Source organism: Watersipora subatra, chromosome 4 (genome assembly GCF_963576615.1).
Source record: "Watersipora subatra chromosome 4, tzWatSuba1.1, whole genome shotgun sequence".
NCBI classification, from domain to species: domain Eukaryota; kingdom Metazoa; phylum Bryozoa; class Gymnolaemata; order Cheilostomatida; family Watersiporidae; genus Watersipora; species Watersipora subatra.
In genome coordinates this window covers 2,728,118-2,755,022 of record NC_088711.1, presented here as the reverse complement: position 1 = coordinate 2,755,022, position 26,905 = coordinate 2,728,118, and the positions used below count along the sequence as shown (strand labels likewise).

The 26,905-nt window shown below is 35.1% G+C and overlaps 1 protein-coding gene across 3 annotated transcripts in view; it reads right to left on the bottom strand.

Moving 5' to 3' along the window:
• The window catches only part of LOC137394765 (uncharacterized), a 37,704-nt gene that overhangs the window by 9,224 nt on the left and 1,575 nt on the right, over positions 1-26,905 (bottom strand). Inside the window, exons 2-8 of one of the 3 annotated variants that reach the window (XR_010978371.1) lie at positions 23,882-24,073; positions 23,616-23,761; positions 22,694-22,835; positions 20,481-20,612; positions 19,278-19,379; positions 15,667-15,911; positions 15,061-15,306 (exon numbers count right to left, since the gene is read on the bottom strand). Coding sequence is in view for 1 of the 3 variants with exons in the window: in XM_068081527.1 (XP_067937628.1) it covers positions 15,727-15,911; positions 19,278-19,379; positions 20,481-20,612; positions 22,694-22,835; positions 23,616-23,761; positions 23,882-24,073 (899 nt within the window). In the remaining 2 variants the exon portion in view is untranslated. Of the gene's footprint in view, positions 1-15,060; positions 15,912-19,277; positions 19,380-20,480; positions 20,613-22,693; positions 22,836-23,615; positions 23,762-23,881; positions 24,074-26,905 lie in introns of those variants that run through there. The other 2 variants (XR_010978370.1, XM_068081527.1) reach the window with 2 other exon arrangements.

Here is a 26,905-nt window from a genome sequence, read left to right as displayed (position 1 = left end):
CTCCTAGCCCTCGCAATCAATCGTCTTGCAATCAATTAGCTCGCACTCCCCTCGCAATCAATTGCCTTGCTATCAATTGCCTCGCAATTAATCACCTCGCACTCACCTTGTAATCAATCGCCTTGCACTCAATTGCCTTGCACTCGCCTCGCAATCAATCGCCTTGCAACCAATCGCTTCGCAATCAATCTCCTCGCACTTGCCAACTCATTCATCTGAAGCGCCACGACTGGAGACTCTTGCTGCACTCGGGGCGTAAAAAGGTCTCCCGCGCATCCCCGAGTGATGCCCCGGCCCCAAACCCAAACCGCTAGCTGCATTACCCGTCCACGAGAACAGATTCACATACAGCAAGAGGTTTATTGAGAGTTGTCTTTCCTACAGTAAAATAACTCCAAATATGCAGTTTACTGAAATTTTTTGCCCTGATCAGACTATGCATACACATATGCAGTCATACATGTCAATAATGTTGGGGAGAACAATGGAAATCTGCAATATGTTTTACAGCTAGTCTACAATTCATCAGTCTCAAACCACTCGGAGTTGTCCTATTTGTGTACAGAGAACTGAAAATGGAATTGACATTGCTAGGCAAACTGAAGTTCTTCAAACTGGTAATATTGAAAAAATTTGCATCTTTTAAGAAATTCTACAAAATATTTTGCCATCACCAGCATTTATTAAATGGAGACTTCTACATGCTTAAAACACTAATCATGGCTTACCAGTTCTTTGTCTATAGCCTGTGTTTTAACATGGTATATACAAACAGTAATGCGGTTGTGTCGATAAAATTTATATGTATAACAGTACAGACAGTATGATGTCAAGGCAGATACAGCATTGGCACCTTACAATAATAAAACATAACGCTAACATGATAGCCTGTTTATGAAATACAATAAGGAAAACGAATGCATGAAAATATATATGTATACTAAAAAATATGTTAGAAAATTCTGCATGTGGATAATATGTTAGTATAGCAGAACATGAAGAACATAGCATGACATGACAATAACATAATGTTAATTCAATGCAAGCATGACATAATGATAACACAATTTTAGTTCAACGCAACACTTGCGGATAGACAAAATTTTTTGTTCTTCTGTCGGAAGTATGAACAAACAGTTTTTGACTTGTGCCTACTTTTGAGCAGCCGATGTACAGCTGGTCATGGCAAAAGCAGGGTGACAGTAAGTCAATACCAGCTGCTCTCTTTCTTCTCACCATCGCCTATCGCAACGCTCGGAGTACCCGTGCAAGTTCTGTAATAGTAAGTTACTTAAGTAGTTAAAAATAAAAGTAACTCAGCTGCTGAAAGAAATGAACATGATTACTATCACGAAGAGTGGCAAATCCAACGTTCTTAAGTAGTGGAAGTGTGGCAATTCATAGACAATACAACATTGAATGAGAAGTACTTACCTTTTTGAAGTAGAAGTTTAGTAGGTAAAACGCGAAAACAATTGTTTAGGTGGCCGGAAAAAACAAACATTCGCGGTGACCTTTCTCGTTGGCAGTAAATATTCAGTTTCCATGATGCGCAGTACTTCGGAGTTGCGCTCCCTCCAAATCATGGAAACGGCGTCTTCGCACTGAAATCACTGCGCACTGATCAGTGCAAAGCCAGTGCAAATTTGCCGCAAGAAAACGGCAACTGCGCAGTGGCTGCGCATAGCTCTCTTGCTGTGGAGGCAGATTCATCGAGGGCCATAAACTAGTACAAAAGTTATCCCGCTTATCTTGTTTTTTTCTATTTTTCCGATCTTCTTTCACTTAAATTTAATTATGGTCTGCACCCATGAAGATGATGAGGTGATTACTTTCCTGGACTTTGTTATTGATGCCAACGCTTTTTGAAAAATAGGTGGCAAGTCATAAAGTAACATTTAAATAATATATTACTTAAAAATACTTATTAAAATATATTACTTGGTAAAAATTGTTTTAAGGTTTGTAAAACCTTGTGAATGTGTATTGTAAATAAAAGTATAATGACAACAGATGCATAAAAAGACTGTTTCTGACGTGCGCTATCCATGATCGATTCTATGTCTCCATCCGGCGATTCGATTTATACAATTTCTCTTCTCTGGCTAATTTGCTGAAAACCACTGCGCAGCATGTAAACGTACAATCCCCTCGACTTCGGAGGGGGCTGCGTCGAAGTACTGCGCATCATAGAAACATAGTGATTAATTACATGTAAATTACTACTCATTAATTTATTTAATGAGTAGTACATTTGTATAGCTGTATAGGCACCTTTGTATAGGCCGCAGAACTCAGGACGGTGCTTTTTAACACGGCAGGAACTTTGCTGTTTAAAACGGAACAGTGTCCTTGGGCACTTTTCCGTATTAACCAACGATTTTTAACCTAGTGCCTAATGGAACAGTACCAATAGGCATTGTTTCGTTTTTTCTTTCACCGCTAGAGGCGCACTAACCGGATATTTCGGTTTATGCGCCCTAGCGGTGAAAGAAAAATCACAGAATAGCCGCACCCTTATATAAGCCGCATGGCTCAAATCATCAGAAAAAAATTGCGGTTAAGAGTCTGAAAGCAAAGTATTTACCACTCATATTAATTCAGTTCGCTTCGTACGACCGAAATTCGTATGACGAAATAAGGAAAGACTGCTCTATAAGGTAGATAAACACGCATGCACACAAATATATAGACAGATTTTTTTTGCCATTTATGTAGTAGATTGTATAATGCTAGCGATAGTCTCATATGTTACTTATTGCACAGCTTGTCAAGCTATGGTGAACACGGTATGTGTATATATCAGAAGATATGCTGTAATTTAAAGAAACGATTGAATTCACTGGCACACTTTGCTAATTGTTTTTCAGGATTAGTGATCAACACAGAGTTCATTCTTGTGTTCTGACAGATGAGATCAACTTTACTTATTTATATATATATAGAATTGTATAATGCTAGCGATATTCTCATATGTTACTCATGAAAGTGATCCTTCAAGTAGATGATAAGTATGTGTTCTGTTAACTAAAAACAAATGTTGACTGACAAAAAAAGTGGCTAGAAATTTTACTAATTGTGTAAACTATTCAATGCAGGATTAGTGACTTCTCCGGTAGGTGAGGAGAGCCTTTGAGCAGAACCTTACCATTCTCTGCCTGGTTCATGTTGATTGGATAATTGAGTTTTTCCTTGATAAAAGACTCATTGAGAGCTTCCTTGAGGACAAATATGTGAGTATCATGGGAACCTGAAAGAGTTGATGTTAGCTGACCAGCTGAGAGAATAAGGTCACTATTAATAGTGGCTGACATGACAAATTCAAGTTTCAATTACATTTTTAGACAGTTTTAACTGAGTACTAATTTTTCGCCACATTTTTGTGAAATATCAAGTAGTAAAAGCCAAAATTGCTTGGTTTATTAGCAAGAATAGGCATCTAAAGATTGCCTGATCAAACGCCTTCACTTTGCGATCAGCGCATGCAGATATGATAGGTATTAAAAAATCACTTTCGACATTTGTAAATTTTTACAAAAGTTTTCTTAATTTTAGGTTTGTGTAAATAGTGAAATTCTTACTATGGCACTCCATATAATAAGAGGTTTAAACCAATTGATATAATTTTATAACCATTGCTCTAAGACTAATGAGGGACGATTGTAATTAAGGAACCAAGTTTTGGAAAATAAGAAACTCAAACTAGGGGCTCACGTTGATAAGTCTCTTCAAGAGTTGTTTGTGATTCTGTGTAATGTCAAGTGGTGAAAGCATACAACCAGTGCAGCACTGAATGTAGAGAGCATTAAATACAACGGCCATCATAGGCTAATTGTCTCACAACTGTACATTGGCTAGCCAACATTGACTTAGAGATTTTTTGTAGCTCATACGTCTATGTTGTACTAAAAATGTTTTCATTATGTCAGAGCTGGAGTTTCTCTCAAAATTTTTTTATGTTTTTAAAATCGGTGCGTTTATTCATATCAATTTTACTGCTAAAAAACAAAAGAATGCTATGTATTGTTGCAGCTAGTTTTAATTATGAAATGCCGTCAGATAACCTTTAAATATCAATAGAGGTTTTGATAAATCTTCGACAAACATGCTACATATGCAAATAAAACTTAATATCTGAATACTGTTAGATAAAAAGAGAAGGTAATTCTGGCGTTACTAGTGAACAAGAGGAGGTAATTCTGGCACTGTTAGTAAACAAGAAGAAGTAGTTCTGGCACTTTTAGTTAACAAAAGGCGATAATTCAGGCACTGCTAGTTAACAAGAAGAGGTAACTATGGTACAGTCAGTTAACAAGGCGAGGTAACTCTGGCACTGTTAGAGCAAATAAGAGGAGATAATTCTGGCACTGTTAGAACAATCAAGAGAAGGTAATTGAGGTGCAGTTAGTTAACAAGAGAAGGTAATTTAGGCACTGTTAATCCCACGACCAAACACGAGCGAAGCGATTGTTTGAGAGCTTTATGATAAATGCATATGTGCACAAAACCAACGAAAATTATTCATGAACGGCCGTCGCAAACCCTTGTACCGAAATCTCATCAACGTTCTTCTCGTCATAAAGGGTATTGTAGTTCGGCCCTAGCTTGTACATAAAATGTAAAGAATTTTGGCTAACGTTCTAAATAATTTAATGAAACCTTCGGTAATTGGACAAAAAAACATAGGCTGATAAACTGTGTACCGCAATTTCGCACCTGTAAATCGGTTTACGCCTCAAATGGTCTACGTTTATTACAGAAACCATCAGATAAATAAATTTGAATGATTATTCTCATAATTAAATCTTATAATAATTTTATAAAATTGAATAATTATTCTTATAATTATATATTTTTGCAAGATATTAAAAACGGAAAGATATTAGGAACCTTCGGCAATTGGACCATGCCATACACTGGTGAAATGTCCATGTTTTTCTTGTGAAATGCGCACGACTTATGGTTCTACTCTCTGTCGCACGGCTTTATCGGCGTTTCGTTAGCCGGCCTTAATTTTGATAAAAAAAGGCTTGTCATGGTTTTAATAGCGATTTTAGGCCAAATTAATCTGTCTATTTATGTATAATCCGATCAAATGTGTTAGTTTTAGGATATTGTCTACAAATTTCAAAGACTTGGTAACATATTTAAATAGGTTTATATGTGTTTTGTATCATTATTATACTTAAACGACTCCATATAAAAATGGTTAAATTTGTTGATTTGAAGAGATTTTGGTACAAGAGTTTGCGACGGCCGTTCATGAATAATTTTCGGGAGTTGTGTGCACATATGCATTTATCATGAAGCTCTCAAACAATCGCCTTGCTCGTGTTTGGTCGTGGGAAGAGGAGGTGATCCTGACACCGTTAGTTAGCGAGAGTAGATAGCCAAAGTATTGTTAGTTTTTATTGGCCAGCATTGTTAAAAGCATTGTTAGCTCATATGACCAGGTAGCAGTAACAACAGTAGGTAATGAACCAGAATACCACGCTCTCTTACCAGGATAGTTATTGATGCACATGTGTCGTCTCGCCGAGCAGTTCAGGTTTCCTTCATATCTAGTCAGGCTATAAACAAGTTTCTCATCTAACATCTTCCTGGTGTCAATAAGGTCCAATCCTTCTCCTAAAACTACAGTCATAGTTTTTGTTGTGCAACGGATAATCAAGAGTGTTTAGTGATTGTTTGGGCTTTCTTGACCTCTTTCACCCGTTTCTACTAATGTTTGATTGATGAACCGCTGTACAAGCTTTTGCAAATTGGCTGAAAAAGCTTTAGCTTGAGTAGTTTATGTATATAAACTTCAGGCTTTGTCGCCGTCTGTCGTCGTTCGGTGTTTGTCCAGCAATGGCGATTGAAATCCAGCAATGAAAATTCTGTGTCGCAGAAAGTTGATCTCGGAACATCCTATTCACAAGCTAACAAACTAACCAATTAAGCTACACAGCGTGTGATGGATTCATTTGGTGATATGAGTCATTATCAGGGTTAAAATACACATACTGACTCCGCGTTACGCGCAACGTCACTTAAGCTTGCTTTCACGGTTCTTATTAGTAAATGTAGCAAAACGGATCCTGGCTCACTCAAATTAGTCAATGGTAACTACATTACCTGACACTGTTTATAAGCTGTTTCTTAATACCCGTGCAATGTTGAAGTTGAAGTTTAGTTTCCTAAAATACATACAAAAACTAAAACAACACCTTTAAGTTTTAGCTACACTGAAACTAAATCTAAAACTTACCTTTAAGTACGTATGTTAGTAAGCTTAGTAAGTTTAGTAAGCTTAATTTATTTAAGTTGAACTTAATGTTTATGCTATACGTCTGTCTCAAAGGTAAGAACTCCCACGGTATGTACTGCGCGTAGTACATCGTAATGTTACATTTTCTTGCTGATCATAACCACTAAATACAGTAAAGTTACTGCAGGTAACTATATAGTTACTAGTTAGTAACAGAACATATGGTTCTGTTACTAATTTTTAATATGTACAATATGTACTGTGTATAAATATTTTATGATTTTTACCAGGAGTGTTTGCATTAGATAATTACTATGGGTTTCTATACTACTCTATACAATATTTTTGCTACAACACTGAAACGAATAAAAAGCATGTAATTTCATACCAAATAATTTTTTATTGTAGCAGTAGCAAGACCATCTTTATTTAGCCATTACTTGCTAATTGTTTCACAGTTGCCTTTAAAAACCTTCAGAGCTGTTTTATTTTTTCTTTTAATATATTTCAACAAAACACTTTTTTCTTTATAAGAAATTTAAAAGTTACAGTTGTTTGAGAAGTTTAAAAACCTTTACGGTTGTTTTATTTTTTCCTCAATTCATTTGAACTACACAAAACACTTTTCTCATGGTATGTAGTTTGCAAGTTGGAATGGTAACTCTTGCTATAAATGGCCATAAATAACTTAACATATTATGTTAAATAAAAATAAACTTTTCGTGCAGACTTTTTCATTACCCGGGCAATGCCGAGCATCCAGCTAGTTCACCTGTAAGAGTGTGATTGTGTGGGATAAACCTTGGCTAGCCTTAGTTTTGTTCGAGTGAACCCAACAAGAAAGTTATTTACTTACAACATCACTTGCTTTAGGCTAACTGCTTCTATCTTAGGCTATCCTCATATAAGCTAGATATAGCTATGTAGCAAGAAAATAGTTTGACCCAAAATAATCTCCAAATTCTCTCTGTATTTTCCAAGCCAACATAGTAGTTAACGTGCCCTATGAAGTACCTATATCTCCGTTTAAGGCAATTGCGGGTTTGTTTATCAGAATTTTGGAGGCATAGATTAAGTAATCTGCCATCCTTATCAGACTCTCTTGTTGTACTGGATGAAGTTTCTCCCTGTTTGTCAGGTTTGCTGCCATCACAATCTAAAGAAACAAAAGCTCTAGAAACCGACAACTCCACATAATTTTGTCACGATCAAACAACTTCAGCAGGTCTTTGCAAAGAAGCAGAATAATTTATTCCCTTTTTAACATGTTTAGCTAATCTATTAATTCTTCAGTGCTCCCTTTACACCAACTTGTTAGCCGAGGCAGCTAATGTCAAGGTCACCCTCTATACGATTTCTCACACTAGTGGCACTTCCTATACTGTTTTGAAAAGTGGTACATCTTGGACTTACATTCTTCAGCTAATGTCACAACCTTGGACCACAGTTTCATCGTTTATTCTTTGTAGTAACTTTTGTTCCAAAGTTTTGCGCATATGTAATAATTGTTTGAAGACTTATTTGTAACTCCAATCTTTGAGTTCATAAATTTTAATACAAGAAACAAAATTTTCATTAATGTACCAAGCAGAGATTATCCGAAACTTTTCAAAGTGCTCTGCTTGTTGCCAATACTGAATGGTAATGTAAGTGAAAGTTATGTGTATAGAAAATGTTGGCCTCCTTAAAATGCTGTAATTTGAGTTTGCGCAAATACCTGACAATGTCTATAAGAAATAGATTAAAGCATGACTATAAGCATATCTGATAAAAGTAATAACTCCCTTCCTTCTATAGAAGTTCATAGAAATAACAAAATATATTATTGATTAGGTTGAACTGCTCTATGCAAATATTCGTGGAAAAAGGCTAGCGTAGTACCAATAGTCAGAATTAGCTAGAAAGTGTACCTGTAGATCTTCCTTGTTGATATAAAATAAATGAACTGTTCTCACGCAGGGATGATTTAGATTGGACTGCAACACTTCCAAAAGCTCTCGGTTTCGCTCTTCAAGTTGTTTTTCTGAAAAGTTTCTATATTGCTTCTGCCTCCTCACTATCAATAAAACCACAAACACTCCAACTACAAGAGCCGATCTATGGTAATATATACATATCTTGTTAGCGTAGAGGTCATCTGTGGATATGAAGAGGTCATAGAAGGTACAAGACTCACTGTTGAAATACATGGTCATGAGATGAAACTGTTGACAGCTAGAATGTGGATAAAGGTGTGCATACAGTATCCTCGATTTATTGTACATTTGCTCCTTTTGCAGAGTGAAGCCTGCAGAAGTAATCATCAAATTATTTTTTTGTTCCAGCACGGTTGCAGTTTGATGCCTACGCACACTTAGATGACCCTGGTTATGGTTTGATCACTACTTGGTGATCAAACAGTTTAGAAAGCTAGACAATGGTTCAGTATCATTTACATTTAAGTCCTCTCACAGGGAGGTTACACTTTTCAAGCTGCTGGTCTTACCCTTTACATCTGTAGCATTTTACTCTGTCTAACATACATTGTAGATAAAAGCATTATTATTAACACTTTCCTGGAGAGGTGACAAAGATGTGTTTTAGTCAATGCTTAATATAATTTGTTTTGTCAATGTTTGTTATAAACTAAAGTTGTTACCCTTTTATTACTACGAAACAATGTATTATTTCGTTAATTAATATTGTTCCTGATTCTGCATTATTATATACTTTTGCCTCTTTTGAGTTTTTGAGTTTTATGGTTTAATTATCAGGAAGTTACTATGGCATAAATTATTAACCAATAAATAAAAATTAATTTACTTTACCATCTTTACATCAGTTAGAACCTTCGCTATATTTTTTCACAACAGAAGGAGGCGTTACATAACCGTTCAGTTATGTAACGCATAACCATACAGTAACTGTGATATTGTTAGGTTGTATTGCCAAATTCTCTCTCTTTTTCCTCAGCATTTGCACTTAGTTTTGGGTTCATAGTTACGGCAATCGGGATTATGGGAGCACACATATTCAATGTTAATTTAAATCAACTTTTAATTTGTTCTACACGGCAAAATCTAAGCTGCAAAAACAATTGTGTATGTTTAAAACAAAATGTAGTAAAGCAAAATGTAAAACGCAATAAAAACAGAACAAATTTATTTTTACTATGATAACAGTAGTGTCTGTCTGTCCCTCTGTTTGTCCAAAACTAGGGTTTGAGGTCAGGATAAAAGATCGCTTTCAATGAGACTCCAATTCATGATATTCAGCTAGTAAACCGACACTCTAACACCTGTACCAATCAACTACCTTTAGGTATTTCTAAATAATTATGTAGCTATGGGTTATATGGGCTTTATCGGCACATTTAGAGATCTCTGACTGCAAACTAGACTATCAAGGTACTAGTACATATAATAGAGATTTCTCTATTTGAGGTTTTATTTTCGAAGTTCGGCAAGAGTGCAAACGATAGTTTTAATGCTAACTGTGAAATTCTCGTTATTCAAATTAAGTTTGGGAACTTGCACTGACTTGACACTTTACATTAAATAGAATTTTATTAGCTGATTGGCTAGCGGATAATATATCATTTCCCTAACATCAGGGCAACCTAAAACTGCGATTTCAAAGCTGTCACTAAAGCGAAAAAAGGAACCGAACTTTCAAGTCCTGTCAATAACTTGGTAATGATAAAGCGATAGTGATTGCCTAGCAACCAGTAAACACTATTCTAGATGCAGTACAACCGATTACAAAAATGATTTCTTCATCTAGAGCAAGGTTCTTAATTTGTGACTAGCGACTTCATTCGGGGTCGAGGGACCACCTGCCAAGATCGCCTAAAACCATTGGAAATATAGGTTTTTGTCTATTCTAATCCGTAAAACTTAATAATTTATTGTAAACCTTTTTATTATTGATAGCTAGCATTCATTTTTATTATATTTACAGAAACAAGCTCAACTTTCACGCTGACCTTGGCCTATTTATACGTACCGGCACAACAATTCTAACAATGTAGTTCACCATAGTTAAAGTTGACACCAAGTGTTTCAAAGTTTTACAAAAGTATACAGCATGAATGTGATGAATCCGCAATACAGAAAAGTAAATAAATGCAAGTCATACAGTTAAATTATATTGCATTTGTATTTTAAATAAAAGCATAAATATTCTTTGCATAAAATATAATTTTATATTGTTTTGTAATTAAACAAAGTTTTGTCTATGTTTAGATTCTAACTATAAAAATACATCCTGGATACCATATGAATAAATTATGACTACGATATATTTTATAACATTAAGTAGGCCTTTGAACACACATAATTTTACGGCTGAGTTTGCTATCTTGTGGAGAGTTATACTAAAAGGATCACATGACTCTAAAGATAGAGCACAGTTCTTAAGGGTACGAATACAAGCTTTTAATATATCGTGTTAGTAGCTTGTTAGTTGCTGTCACAGTGATATAGTGAGAGTCAGTAGACTTGATGACATCATCTATGTTCCTAACAGCCCTACCTACACCTGTACCTTTGCTTTTTAGTTAGTTTTTATTTATAACAAATTTATGATTATACTTTTAGCTAGGGTATTTACTATACCTAGTACCACTTTATGTCATATGTTCTTACCTTTATTGTGAATATCTGTCTCAGGTCTAAAGATGGATGAAGCAAACAGAACGGAAGTGATAACTACAGCCCCGATCAAACAAACCAGCTTCATAGATTTGATCATCATCAGCATTTGACTGTTCAAGGAAAATCAGATTACCAATTAGCACTTGTACAAACACTAGCCACAATTACAGCCATTATTACATTAAAACCAACAATTACATTCTATACTAATTTGGAGATTAAATGTCTATTATCCACTTACAGTAAGCGTGGAGTTCCCTAGGATTATCAGATCAAACAACTTGACAGTCTTGAAACAACACTTGCTTATCGCCAGCAATTTTACTACTAAAGGAAAATCTGATAACCAATCAGCACTCTACAAGCATTAGCCCAAAATATAACCTTTGCCCAGCAGTGAATGAAAGCAACCAGTGTGCTATTTGAAAACTGTCTGTTTATGAACAGTAAGAAGATCAGCGAGCATTCTCTATTAGTATAGATCTGTGGGTGGATGGACTTTGTGCGACTAAATATTTCTAGAGCCCTGGTAGAAGGTACAGAGTCTTCCCTTTAGAGCCCTGGTGGAAGGTACAGAGTCTTCCCTTTAGAGCCCTGGTTGAAGGTACAGAGTCTTCCCTTTAGAGACCTGGTGGAAGGTACAGAGTCTTCCCTTTAGAGCCCTGGTGGAAGGTACAGAGTCTTCCCTTTAGAGCCCTGGTGGAAGGTACAGAGTCTTCCCTTTAGAGCCCTGGTGGAAGGTACAGAGTCTATGCGTATGAAGTTTAGATGAAACCAGCTAAACATGTGGAAATGATAGCATTTACATGGACTAACTGACACATGTGCTCTCCATGACAAAGTAGTCTTTATTAATACACGTTTCTGACTGCCAACTTTGGGCAACATAACCATTGGTCAAAGCTTTTCAATGCTTTTAGTGTATGTATTACATTATGAGCGACCAGACTGGGTTCAAAAATACCATAGAAGGCTGACCAAAAAATAATGGTGAACAACAGCTGCTGTTGGCTCCACCAAATAAGGAGTTGTCAGCCTACATTAAGGGATTGTTTTGAGGACAGAGGAAATTCTAACTTTTGTTACCAAACAGCTGAAAGGTGTGCAGGATTGGAAAGAACACACATAACAAGCGTGAGCTACCTCATTACATTATTATTGCCTTGCTGCTTTGAAACGTCTAGGATACTCTTGTACTCAATGTATGACCCTTACTGATGTGCTTGGTACACCGGCTATTTGAGGTATAATCTCTATACCTGGCGACTTTTAGGCTTCGTACAGTTGAGGTGCTGTATGACTGAGGTGCTGCATGACTGAGGTACTGTATGACTGAGGTGCTGTATGACTGAGGTGCTGTATGACTGAGGTGCTGTATGACTGAGGTGTTGTATGACTGAGGTAATGTATGACTGAGGTGCTGTATGACTGAGGTGCTGCGTGACTGAGGTACTGTATGACTGAGGTACTGTATGACTGAGGTGCTGTTTGATTGAGGTGCTGTATGACTGAGGTGCTGTATGATTGAGGTGCTGCATATGGCTGAGGTGCTGTATGACAGAGGTGCTGTATGACTGAGGTGCGGTATGACTGAGGTATTGTATGACTGAGGTGCTGTATGACTGAGGTACTGTATGACTCAGGTGCTGTATGACTGAGGTACTGTATGACTCAGGCGCTGTAGTACTCAAGTGATGCAGACTGAAGTAACACTTTTACAACAGCCAAATTTATTCTAATTATAGTTGTATGTAATTGTCATCTCTGTAGGGTATTTGCATGAGGAGACAAAAAGCTATGACCTCGGGTTTTATATGGCAGGAGCATTACTCATCCTCAGCTGCATAGGTTTTTCTCTTTTAGAAATTCCGTTCATCAAAAAGAAAGATTTGCATATGCTATCAGAAAAATAAGTTGTGAATAAGAAAGAACGAGGGGAGATAATCTCAATCAACTTACATATACATGTATATACTGTAGTTACTTTCCTTTATTCTTACCGCTGACTCATTTGCTATCCAGTGAATAATAGCTTGTGTAAGTGCATGTCTTACAAAGGAGTAGATGTAAACATACAGATTAGCTATAGTAAGGAGTCAATTCTTATAGAACTCATAATAATAGCTCTATTATAACTTTCAAACTCTGTTTTTTATTTGCTCTGTTTCGTACTTCACCTACTTTTGTTATACTATATACATAGATATCCAAGTTTGTGTGTCTGTATGTGTGTGTGTGTTGTTTGATATGTCCAGCTATAGCTATTAAAATTTAGTAAGGAAATATCCATTTCATGCCAGTTTTGAACTCACGAAGATTGTAACCACATGTTTGTAAAACCATTCTTTAACCACCAGTCTACGAAAACTCTTACGATTCCATCGCTCTTAATACGTACTCTGTATCTTCTCATCAATGCACTCACAATATTTTCACATTTGACTATTAATTAATATTATTTTTCACCTTTATTACTTTTTGAAATTTTTCAAAAGTTAATTTTTTGCCTCCATTTCCTATTTTTAAATTTGTATTAGTCGAATGTGCCTTTTCAATTTCAAGTGTGCTGTTACAATCCTATTTTCTATTTTCCTAATGTTTGGTTGCCAAATCTGTAAAGGCAAAATTCTTTTCACGTGGACAATTGTATTATCTCGAGTAGGTTCTACACTCTGTCTCCACTCGGTCAAACAAAGTACTAGGCAAAGACAGTCTGATATCTCATTTTTACGTTTGTACCAGTATCGAGAGGTACCAGTGTCATCGCATCCAAAGTTTTGATATATACATGTAGCTTCTGCTGCAACAGTAACCATTTTCATACACACATCTCTATGCACTAATTATTGTTATTATTAATTCAACATATTAAATACTTTTATTTTGTTTTCTCAGTTCGTATTAATTGTATCATTGCCTAATCATTTTTCATTGTAATTGTAGCAAAACCGACTTTATTTAGCCACCAGCTGTGCTACCCGGTGTTGCCCGGGTATTAAAATCATCTCATAAACAGTAAGAGGTAATGAGAGTTGCCTGCCACTTGCTATTAGCCTGGCATGTTGTCAATGGATAATTTGAGCAAGCTTACTAATAACAGTTAACAGCTTCTCGTGGCGTTATGCCATCACCCTGCGTAGTAACGGAAAACCGTTGCGTATTTGCTCCCATGTACAAACATATATTCCCCAGGAATCAATCAAGCTTGTGTGGCTGAGTTAGTAAGGTGTCGGACTGGTGAATCGGAGTGTCGGAGATCAAATCTTCTACGATTCAAATACTTTATTCAAAAATTTTAATAGCTATAGCAGGAACGGCACACATACCAACTTTGAAAAATATATACATAGATTACTTGCTAACTATTTCACATTTACATTTAAACATTTTTAAAGTTGTTTTATTTTTTCTCTTAATTTATTTAAACTGCACAAAACATTTTTTTCATGATATGAAGTGTAAAAGTTAGAATGATAACTGTTGTTATATCTTAAATAAGAATATATCTTCTGTGCAAAGACTTTTATTACCAGGGCAACGTCGGGCATTATCCTTGTACTAAGTATTTCAAGCCTTTGTACTGTATTTCCTAGACATTGTATTGCATTCTACAATACGTCATGTATGCTTATTTGAACCAAAGGCTAAAATATGTATTGAAAGAATGTTATAATATATCATAAACTCATCATAGACTGAATCTAATAGAGATTATAGGTGGTATGAAAACAGAAACACTAATATACAGTATAAAAGATTTAGCTATTTTATAATGTCAACAAGTGTGTTTACTACTCTGTACATTATCTACTGGTATTATCTACTGGTATTATCTACATTATCTATTTATATTGATTCTGTTACTGTGGCAGAGTCCTATGCAAACATTCAATTATTCTCGTGATGCAAGTTCCCTTGCTAAATAGTGAAGCGAATGATAGAACTAGGTAGTGACAAGAGTTGCAGGTGCTCTATTTGTGGCACTCGTAGTTGGACTCATATATAGGAGCTGTAATGCACGCTAACTTGGAGCACTCTATAATTGTCAGTGCTCATTTTCATGCTCTTCTATTTATGAGCTGTAATTGGATAATTTTCAGATCACATGACCTCCTTGTTCTCTTAGTTGTTTATTGATAACATTTAAGAAAGTAAATTAACAACAAATATCAGTAAAAGTTGTTTGTATTACAATTCAGAATCTCATATTAACAGAGCATATGGCTATACTAGCTGTTTAACAGCTTTATAAAAATTGTGTTAATAGGCAACATTGTATTATATTTAGTTTCTTGGCATAGCCAGGCAAGGCATTATATTCGTATAACCATTCTTTTAAGATTATTTGGTCAGCATCGCAACTTGCTCGCTGTCGCAGAAGCATATCAGTCTCTCCATAAGTGGAGGATATCTCAGTATGCACTACAATACAATAAAAGATTGTTTAGCATGAGCTTCTTTAAAGAGTTATTCACCCTTGTCAGACGGAAGGCTACCAACTCATGTCCTTGCTCATACTACAGCGAGTAGACCAGCTCATTTACACTCGCTAAGATAAATGGAAGGCACGGTGTCCGCTGTAATTGGTAACCTGGCTTTACAGACTATAGCTATGCTGCCGGAGTTACATGCGGCAATATTCTCAGTTGAATTCAGAAATTGAGATATGTTAGCTAGTAGATTACTAATCTACATGTATAGGAACACATTTCCTGTGGTAATACTAACCTCAATAATTAGCTAACTAGTAAAACATATAATGATGATAGTGATGATATTTACTTTTGTTAATAAACACGATACAGTCTGCCATACAATACATAAAGTATAATCCCCAAGAGACTATAGGTGTCCTGGTTTAGCCTCTCCTAGGAGTATCTGTGTACTGTTCCATCCGAGTTTATAAATAGAATAAGTGTCTTCCCATCCTCCATGCACTTTTGAACAGTGATGATGGTATGTGTAGACTGACTTGCATGGATTTGTTACATTAAACCCAAGAAGATAACGCATGGTGTATATCAAACCTACAAGTATTAACAACGTTTCTTATCTTGGTATAAGCTATAAGATTCTTAGCGTATGACAGCCACATGTGCAGCTGTGTAACATATTCCTAGCCAACTAGGTACATAACAATATAATAAACTAGAAACTCCCCTGTCATACAGCCCACGACCAAAGTGATAATGGAAAAAGAAAAAGTACTGCTGGTTGAAAAATGCAATATTAGCAGTCAAATGGCACTGCAGTGCAATAGTCACTGCAATAATAGCTACAATGGTAGCTGTAATGTACTGGGTGTTATTATGTACAACAAACAGCAATAATGAAAGGAAAAGATTATATGTTTATATCTCGCCCCTACAATCGCCCTACAATGTTGGGGAGAACAATGGAAATGTGCAAGTTGGCCTTATTGGCGTTTCGTTGGCCGGCCTTTATTTTGATTAGAAAAAGCTTGTCAAGTTTTTATCGCAACTTTTGGCCAAATAAATCTGTCTATTTATGTATAATCCAATCAGATGGGTTAGTTTTAAGATATTGCAGTAACCTTTTAAAGACTTGGTAACATATTTAAATAAGTCTATATGTGTTTTCCCACGACCAAACACGAGCGAAGCGATTGTTTGGGAGATTTATGATAAATGCATATGTGCACACAACTCTCGAAAAATTATCCGTTAACGGCCGTAACCAAACCCTTGTACCAAAATCTTTTCAACAAATTTAACCCTTTTTGTGTAGAGTTGTTTAAGTACAATAATGATACACTAGAAATTCCCCTGTCATACAGCCCACAAACAAAGTGATATTGGAAAAAAGAAAGGGTACTGATGGTTGAGAAATGCAATATTAGCAGTCAAATGACACTGCAGTGCAATAGAATAACTGCAATGGTAGCTGTAATTTACTGGGTGTGGGTGTTATTATATACAACAAACAGCAATAATGAAAGGAAAAGATTATATGTTTATATCTCTCCCACTGCAGTAGGAGAAATGCGATATTGGCCAATATTAGAAGTAAAATGCACTGATATTATTAGAATAACCAATATTATTAATATAGTAATACTGTAACAGTAATAACAGAAAACCAATGAACAATTTTGTTTACATTTCCAAACGTCATAGCTAACAATATCAAGAAGTATCAAAAAGAATATCCAAACTTAGTAATAGTAATGCAGTAATAATAGAAAACCAATGCGCAATTTTGTTTACATTTCAAAACGTCATAGCTAACAATATTAAGAAGTATCAAGAAGAATATCCAAACTTATAATTAAATATCGTAATCTCATAAAAATCGTTAGAAAAAATATCAACGTCATTTCCTTTACTTACACTGCGTTGGACATCAGTTAGAATACCAAAGTACTCAAATGTGTCTGAAATGTCACTTAATTTGAAATCGGCAAAAATGAAACGGTTTCAGTACTCCTACGTTAATCACCGAAACCTTCGGCAATTCGACAATGCTATAGACTGGTGAAAAGTGCACGTTATTTTTTCGTAAAATGCGCACTATTTAGTCGTTCTATTCTTTGTCACTCGGCGTTTCAATTTCCAGTCTTAACTTTTATAAAAGTGAGGCTTGGCAAGTTTTATTAACGATTTTCGTCCAAATAAATCTGTCTATTTGTGTATAATCCGATTAGATGGGTAAGTTTTAAGATAATAACGACGGTTTACAAAGACTTGGTAACATATTTAAATAGGTTTGTATGTGTTTTGTATCGTTATTATACTTTAATGACTCTACAAAACGATGGTTAAATTTGTTGATGAAATTTTGATACAAGGGTTCGTCTCATTGTTGATGAATAATTTTCGGGAGTTGTGTGCACATGTGCATTTATCATAAATCTCTCAACCAATCGCTTCGCTCTGTTTGGTCATGGGAAAACACATATAAACCTATTTAAATATGTTACCAAGTCTTTGAAAGGTTACTGCAATATCTTAAAACTAACCCATCTGATCGGATTATACATAAATAGACAGATTAATTTGGCCAAAAGTCGCAATAAAAACTTGACAAGCTTTTTCTAATCAAAATAAAGGCCGGCCAACGAAACGCCAATAAGGTCAACTTGCACATTTCCATTGTTCTCCCCAACATTATTGACATGTATGACTGCATATGCATACTCTGATCAGGGCAGCAACTTCAGTAGACTGCATATTTGGAGTTGTTTTACACTATGAAATTCAACTCTCAATAAACCTTTTGCTGTATGTGAATCTGTTCCTGTAGATGGGTAATGCAGCTAGTAAATAATATAATAATATATTAAATAAATTGCTAAAGTTAAGCACTTAAAGAGATGATCAATTGTACTACAGTTTTAGATGCTATAGTAAGATTAAAAGTTCATTTACAACAGGACTCAGATAAACATAGGAATTTAATAATAAGCTTATTTAATATGCTTGCTATTAGCTACAACTTGTAATCATAAACTTTTAACACTTGTAAACATACTTTACTTACTCTAAAATTAAAAAATAAAAGTGCCGTTTTAGTGGATATTAGTAAAATAGTAAAAATTTATATATTGTTCTTTGCTCAGACATTTTAGCTTGAGATCTCATATTGACAATTCTCAGTCAGCAACAGGTTGATGGCATCAATAAAATATGATTTTGTTGCTATGTATCTTTTGACGACAAAAATATTGAGCTGCCAACAATGCTCAACCCGCAATAGCTAGGCCAAAAAGCAGAGCGATGAACGAGTGTTTTTGAACGAGTGCTATTGACTGTAAACAATATATAGAATTTGTCAGTTGAATTCTTTGCACATTCCAGTACGCAAATATCAACAGCAATTGTATCTGGAGTGTCAAACTTGAACACAGGTTAAAGTTACTGGAAAGATGAAAGAGCAATATTTAATATTTGGGAGGAAGCTAACAATTGAAGTCCAACTTTAAACCCCAACAGTAAATATTTGATGATCATCTTGTTTATATCAGATAAGAAGTTATCCGCTATTTCACAGCTTGTCAAGCTATGGTGAACACGGTATGTGTATGCATATCAAAAGAGATGCTGTAATTTAGAGAAACGATTGAGTTCACTGGCATACTTTGCTAATTGTTTTTAGAATTGGTGATCAACACAGAGTTCATTCTTGTGTTCTGACAAATGAGATCAACTTTACTTATTTATATTTATATGGAATTGTATAATGCTAGCGATATTTTCATATGTTACTCATGAAAGTGAACCTTTAAGTAGATGATAGATATGTGTTCTGTGAACTAAAAACAAATGTTGACTGACAAAACAAGTAGCTAGAAATTTCACTAGTTGTGTAAACTATTCAATGCAGGATTAGTGACTTCTCCGGTAAGTGAGGAGAGCCTCTGAGCAGAACCTTACCATTCTCTGCCTGGTTCATGTTAATAGGATAATTGAGCTTTTCCTTGATAAAAGACTCGTTGAGAGCTTCCTTGAGGACAAATATGTGAGTATCGTGGGAACCTGAAAGAGTTGATGCTAGCTGACCAGCTGAGAGAATAAGGTTACTATTAATAGCAGCTGACATGACAAATTCAAGTTTCAAATAAATTTTTGGACAAATTCAACAGAATACTAACTTTTAGCTAAATTTTTGTGAAATATTAAGTAGAAAAAGCCAAAATTGCTTGGTTTATTAGCTAGAATAGGCATCTAAAGATTGCCTAATCAAACGCCTTCACTTTACGATCAAAGCATGCAGATATGATAGGTTTTAAGAGATCACTTTCGATGTATGCAAATTTTTATAAAAATTTTATTAATTTCAAGTCTGCATAAATAGTGAATTGTTTCGATGGCACTCCATAAAATAAGAGGCTTAAACCATTTGATATAATCTATAACCATTGCTCTAAAACTAACACGGGATGATTTTAATTAAGAAGCCGAGTTTTGAAAATGAAAAACCCAAAAGTTCTAGTGGTTCTACTTGATAAGTCTCTCCAAGAGTTGTTTGTGATTCTGTGTAATGTCAAGTAGTGAAAGCATACAACCAGTGAAGCACTCGGATGTAGAGAGCATTAAATACGACGGCCATCATAAGCTAATCGTCTCACAACTCTACACTGACTAGCTAACATTGACTTAGAGAGTTTTTGTAGCTCATACGTCTATGCTGTACTAAAAAAATGTCTTCATTACATCAGAGCTGGAGTTTCCCTCAGGAATTTTTTGTTTACTTAATAAAAGGAGGTAATTCTTTCGCTGTAAGTTAACAAAAGGAGATAATTCTTGCACTGTTAGTTAACAAAAGGAGGTAATTTAGGCACTGTTCGTTAACAAGAGAAGGTAATTCTAGCACTGTTAGTTAACAAGAGAAGGTAATTCTAGCACTGTTAGTTAATAAGAGGAGGTAATTCTGGCACTGTTAGTTAACAAGAGGAGATAATTCTGGCACTGTTAGTTAACAAGAGGAGGTGATTCTGACACCGTTAGTTAGCGAGAGTAGATAGGCAAAGTATTGTTAGTTTTTGTTGGCCAGCATTGTTAAAAGCATTGTTAGCTCATATGACCAGGTAGCAGTAACAACAGTAGGTAACAGACTATAATACCACGCTATCTTACCAGGGTAGTTATTGATGCACATGTGTCGTCTCGCCGAGCAGCTCAGGTTTCCTTCATATCTAGTCAGGCTATAAACAAGTTTCTCTTCTAACATCTTCCTGGTGTCAATAAGGTCCAATCCTTCTCCTAAAACTACAGTCATAGTTTCTGTTGTGCAACGGATAATCAAAAGTGTCTAATGATTTCCTTTTCTACTAATGTTTGATTGATGAACCGCTGTGCAAGCTGTTGCAAACTGGCTGAAGAAGCCTTATTTCTAGTAATCCATGTATTTGTATAACAATTTTTGTCGAAGTCTGGTGTTGTTCGGTGTCTGTCTGTCTGTCCAACTATGACAATTAAAATCTAGCAATGAAAAGTCCTTGTCGCAAAGGATTTGATCTCGGAACCTCCAGTTAACAAGGTAATAAACTAACCCATTAAGGTACACATGATGCAATAGATTCATTGGGTGATATGAAGTGATCACTAAAGCTTGCTCTCACGGCTCTTATTAGTAATCTTAGCAATACACATACTAGCTTACTCAAATTAGCCAATGACAACTACATTACCTGCCACTGTTTATAAGCTGTTTTTATACCTGTGTAACGCTGGGCATTCACCTAGTAATCTATATAATTATAAAAATCTCAAAGTTTTTCATTTGGGATCTGTCATCATTTGCTGTCTGTCCAGCTATAGCAATTAAAATCCTGGAATAAAAAGACGCTTCATACTGGATTTGAACTCACAGAGATTGCAACCGCAAGTTTGTAGACAAGCTCACCTAACCACAAGGCTACACAGTTTTTAACATTCCCATCGCTCTTACTATGTACCCTTTTCATGATTGTGCACGCTAAATTATTAATGAATACAGTGCCCCCACGAATTACGATGCCCCTGTTATAAGACTTTTTTACCTTACTCGATAAAACATGATGCTTTTTTGTTCTCGCCACACTAGGGCGAATTTGTTTTGTGCCATACAATATCAACAGAAATTTGGCAGTAGGTGAACCGCTTATGACAATAATGTTGATATGCTATTTGCCAAAGTCCCTCCCACAACACTTGAAAGAGATAAACATTGCTCGCTATTCGAGTTCAGCGTTATTCGTTGTAAGTTAGAGTGAAAACGAATTCGAAAACAGATACGGTAAGTAATAAAAACTTTAGTTGAAAGTTGAAGTTTAGTAAAATGCGTACAAAAACTAAAACTATACCTTTAAGTTTTAGCTACACTACAACTAAATACTAAAACTTACCTTCAAGTATCTGTTTAGTAACCTAAAATCATTTAAGTTATACTCAACCTTTATGCTATACATCTGTCTTGAAGGTAAGTACTCCCACGGTATGTACTGCATGTAGTACATCGCAATGTTACGTCTTCTTGCAGATCATAACCACTAAACAAGCTAAAGTTACTGTAGGTATATAACTATAGTTACTAAATAGTAATAGAACATGTTGTTCTGTTACTAATTTTTAATGTGTACAGCACGTATGTAAAGTTTTGATGATTTTTACCAGGGCGTGTTCGCATTAGATATTCACTATGGGTTTCTATACCACTCTATATGATATTTTTGCTACAACACTTAAATGAATTAAAATCATAATTGTATCATAAATATATCATTGTAGTTGTAGCAAAACAGACTTTATTTAGCAGTTACTTTCTAATTATTTCCCAGTTACCTTTAAACACCTTTACAACCGTTTTAATTTTTCTCTTAAAATCTTTCAACAAAACACTTTTTTCATTATATGAAATTTGAAAATGACAGTTATTTAAAAAGTTCAAAAACTTTTACGGTTGTTGTTTCTTTTAATTGATTTGAACTGCACCAAACAATTTTCTCATGATATGAAGTTTGAAAGTTAGAATGGTAACTGTTGTTATATGTTAAATAAAAATAAACTTTTCGTGCAATGACTTCTTTATTACCCGGGCAATGTGGGGCATTCAGTTAGTTCATTTATAAGAAGAGTGTGATTGTGTGGGATGAACCTTGGCTAGCCTTACTTTTGTTCATGTAAACCCAACAAGAAACACATCTACTAACAACATCATTTGCTTTAGGCTAACTGTCTCTATCTTAGGCTATCCTCATATAAGCTAGATATAGCTAAGTAAACAAGAAAATAGTTAGACCCAAAATAGTCTCCAAATTCTCTCTGTATTTTCCAAGCCAACATAGTAGTTAACGCGCCCTATGAAGTACCTATATCTCCGTTTAAGGCAATTGCGGGTTTTTTTATCAGAGTTTTGGACGCATAGATTAAGTAATCTGCCATCCTTATTAGACTCTCTTGTTGTACTGGATGAAGTTTCTCCCTGTTTGTCAGGTTTGCTGTCATCACAATCTAAAGAAACAAAAGCTCTAGAAACCGACAACTCCACATAAGTTTGTCACAATCAAACAACTTCAGCAGGTCTTTGCAAAGAAGCAGAATAATTTATTCCCTTTTAACATGTTTAGCTAATCTATTAATTCTTCAGCCCTTTACACCGACTTGTTAGCCGACGCAGCTAATGTCAAGGTCACCTTCTATAGGATGTCTCACACTAGTGGCACTTCCTATACTGTTTTGAAAAGTGGTACATCTCGGACTTACATTCTTCAACTAATGTCACAACCTTTGATCACAATTTCACCATTTATTCTTTGTAGTAACTCTTGTTCCAAAGTTTTGCGCATATGATAATTGTTTGATGACTTATTTGTAACTCCAATCTTTGAGTTCATAAATTTTAACACAATAAACAAAAATTTCCGTTAGTTTGCCATGCAGAGATTATCCAAAAACTGTTTACGCATATGATGCGACTTTAAACCTTTCAAAGTACTCTGCTTGTTGCCAATACTGGATAGTAATGCAAGTGAAAGTTATGTGTATAGAAAATGTTGGCCTCCTTAAAATGCTGTAATTTGAGTTTGCTCAAATACTTCAATATTTTTGAGAAATAGATTAGAGCATGACTATAAGCATCTCTAATTAATTTAGTAATGCCCTTTTTTTTTCTGTAGAAGTTCATAGAAATAACAAAATATATTATTGATTAGGCTGAACACTGCTCTATGTAAATATTCATGGAAAAAGGCTAGCGTGGTACCAATAGTCAGAATTAGCTAGCAAGGGTACCTGTAGATCTTCTTTGTTGATATAAAATAAATGAACCTTCCTCACGCAGGGATGATTTAGATTGGACTGCAACACCTCCAAGAGCTCTCGGTTTCGCTCTTCAAGTTGTTTTGCTGAAATTTTTCTATATTGCTTCTGCCTCCCCACTATCAATAAAACCACAAACACTCCAACTACCAGAGCCGATCTATGGTAATATATACATATCTTGTTAGCGTAGAGGTCATCTGTGAATATGAAGAGATCATAGAAGGTACAAGACTCACTGTTGAAATACATTGTCATGAGATGGAACTGTTGACAGCTAGAATGTGGATAAAGGTGTGCATACAGTATCCTCGTTTCATTGTACACTTGCACCTTCTGCAGAGTGAAGCCATAGCCAGCTGTCACAGTCTCTCTGGAATCTTCATGTAATACTGTAGACTTATATGCAATAGTGGCTTCTATAACATAAACTGTTCATAGAACGTTGATGTTATACGAATTTTATGTTATGCAAACAATGAATACATCAAAGTTGCCTAAATCATTCCAAGATTTTCTCAAGCACGCCGTTTTGGTCCTTCACAAAGAAAAATGACTAAACTTACGTGTAACTCGTAGCTACGTCTATTGATAATCATCAAATTATTTCTGTGCTTTAGCACTGTTGCAGCTTGATGCCTATACGCACACTTAGATGACCCTGGTTATGGTTTGATCACTACTTAGTGATCAAACAGTTTAGAAAACGAAACAATGGTTCAGTATCATTTAAGTCCTCTCACAGGGAGGTTACACTTTTCAAGCTGCTGGTCTTACTTACTCTTTACATCTGTAGCATTTTACTCAGTCTAACATAGATATAAACCTTATTATTAACAATCTCCTGGAGAGGTGACAAGGATGTGCTTTAGTCAATGGTTAATATAAATTGTTTTGTTAATGTTTGTTATAAACTAAAGTTGTTACCATTTTGTTACTACGAAACATTGTATTATTTTGTTAATCAATATAGTTCCTGATTTTGCATTAATATATACTTATGCCTTTTTTGGGTTTTGTAGTTTCATGGTGTAGTTAACACAAGGTTTACTATGGCATAAACTATCAGCCAATAAATAAAATTACCGTAATTCACTGTAACATCTTTACATGGATTAGAACCTTCACTGCGGTATATTACAACTATAGGAGAGGCGTTGCATAACTTTCTAATTTAATGACTGTACAGTACAGTAGCTGTGCTATTGTTAGTTTGTATTAACAACTTTTGTTTTTTTTCTTTTCACTTTCACTTGGTTTTGGGTTCATGATTATGGTAAGCGGGATTACGGGAGCACACGCATTCAATGTCAATTTAAATCAATTTTTAATAATTTTTTAAAATCTAAGCTGCAAAAAACAATTGTGTATGTCTAAAATAAAATGTAGTAAAACAAAATAGAAGTAAAACAAAATGTATCTTTACTATGGTAAGAGTAGTGTCTGTCTGTCCCCCTGTCCGTCCGAAACTAGGGCTAGAGGTTGAGATAAAAAATTGTTTCCAGCGAGACTCCAACTCATTAGACCGACACCCTAACACCTGCGTCTCCTGATCGATTGCTTTCTGGTATTTTTGAATAATTATGCAGCTGCATATTTTCCACACTTTATCGGCACAACTGATTATCTCTGACTGTTTATCACTATTTTTAGGTTATACCAATGTAGTATTTTGAATAAAGTTTTCATCGTGATGGTACCACGCTTCAAGACTTTCTACTATTATTGTTATAATATGACAAACCTAGAATGCAAAGTCTCTCATACCTGTACAACACTACTCAAGTTTCAATATCTTATTTTATAAGATATTGAAACTTCATATTTATGAGATATTTTATTTAATATTTTATTTTATAATATTTTACCCCAGTATTACAATCTCTATTTTAGCCGTACTCTTTTTATATAAAATATCTAAGCAAAGAATATCTTTTATAATGTATGTAATAGCCTAAATTAGCTTAATTTGGATTTATGATTTCTTCATTGATAGCATGCTGTGAGTCAGCTATGTAAAGCCATGTCACTGGCCAGCCTTATTACACTATGTTATCAGTTAATACAGATGTTATAATCATTGTATTTAGTGACCTGTAGCGGGGTGTCACAAGGGAGTTTTTTTCTACCGTGAAACCTTTACCAGTAATTTTTCACCCTCATAGTTTATTAATTAAGTTTTTTCTCTTCGAGCTAGTAGTTACCTACATGTAAGTACATCTGACAAATGCAGAAGACTCCTTTATAGGTACACTAGCTGACAGATGAACAACATGAACCTCAACTGCTTGGGTGTCTCTGGTGAATTCGTTAAGGGTTGTATAAACTAAACCTGGCGAAGGATTGATGCCAAAATACTAGGAAGCGGTCAGAAAAACCTGAATTATGTAATGGTTGCAGACAGTTTCATATCTTACAACATTTAACTCAAACTAAAGAAAAACAGATTTACTATTTAAAGTAAATTAGCATTAGGCCTGTAGTTGCCCATGGTTTCTTACACTTTCACTCAGATAGCCAGCAGCACGCCAGTAGATTGTCAACACAAATTGATAAACTGCTTTCATGACAACAATCTATGAATACGCTCATTGAGGTCTATTGTCTTGATGTATGAACGCACAGCCTTAAGCTTGTTTTCTTTAGCTAAAGAATTGTAAAGATACAAAGAAATGCAAAAAAGTACACAAGACTGCTGTTAACAGAGCGTGTATGTTAGCTAACTAGCTAGTAAGACTCTAACCATAGAAGTCCTTATTAATACCAAAACTCACTACCATATTTGTTCGTTTTATAGACTGCTAACCAGCTAACGCTCATGATAGAGTAAAGCCTGAAAATGCTGAACACAATAAGCCTTCCTAAGTCTTACTCTCACAGGTGAAAAATAATACATGTCTTTTTTCGTTGCCTCGGGATCTAAGTTGGTCAAATGATATGGATGGTGATGCACTCTCTCCTTGCTAAATAATGGTCATAGGTTCCAGAGCCTTTTTAATGCTTTCAGTGTTTCAATATACGCTATTTTACCAAAGATTCTGTCTTACAAATTTTGATAAAGTTACACATAGTAATCACCATGCATGACATGTAAGTGCCATAAGAAATCGTATTATGGTAATTTTCGGTGTAAGTTTTTTAAAGATTATTCATTAATCTTCATTACATGCAGATATCTGCAAAATGCTATCTTAAAATTATCTATACGCATGTATACATATATGTATAGATTAAATTCTAACAGTAAGGCCGGTATTTTTATT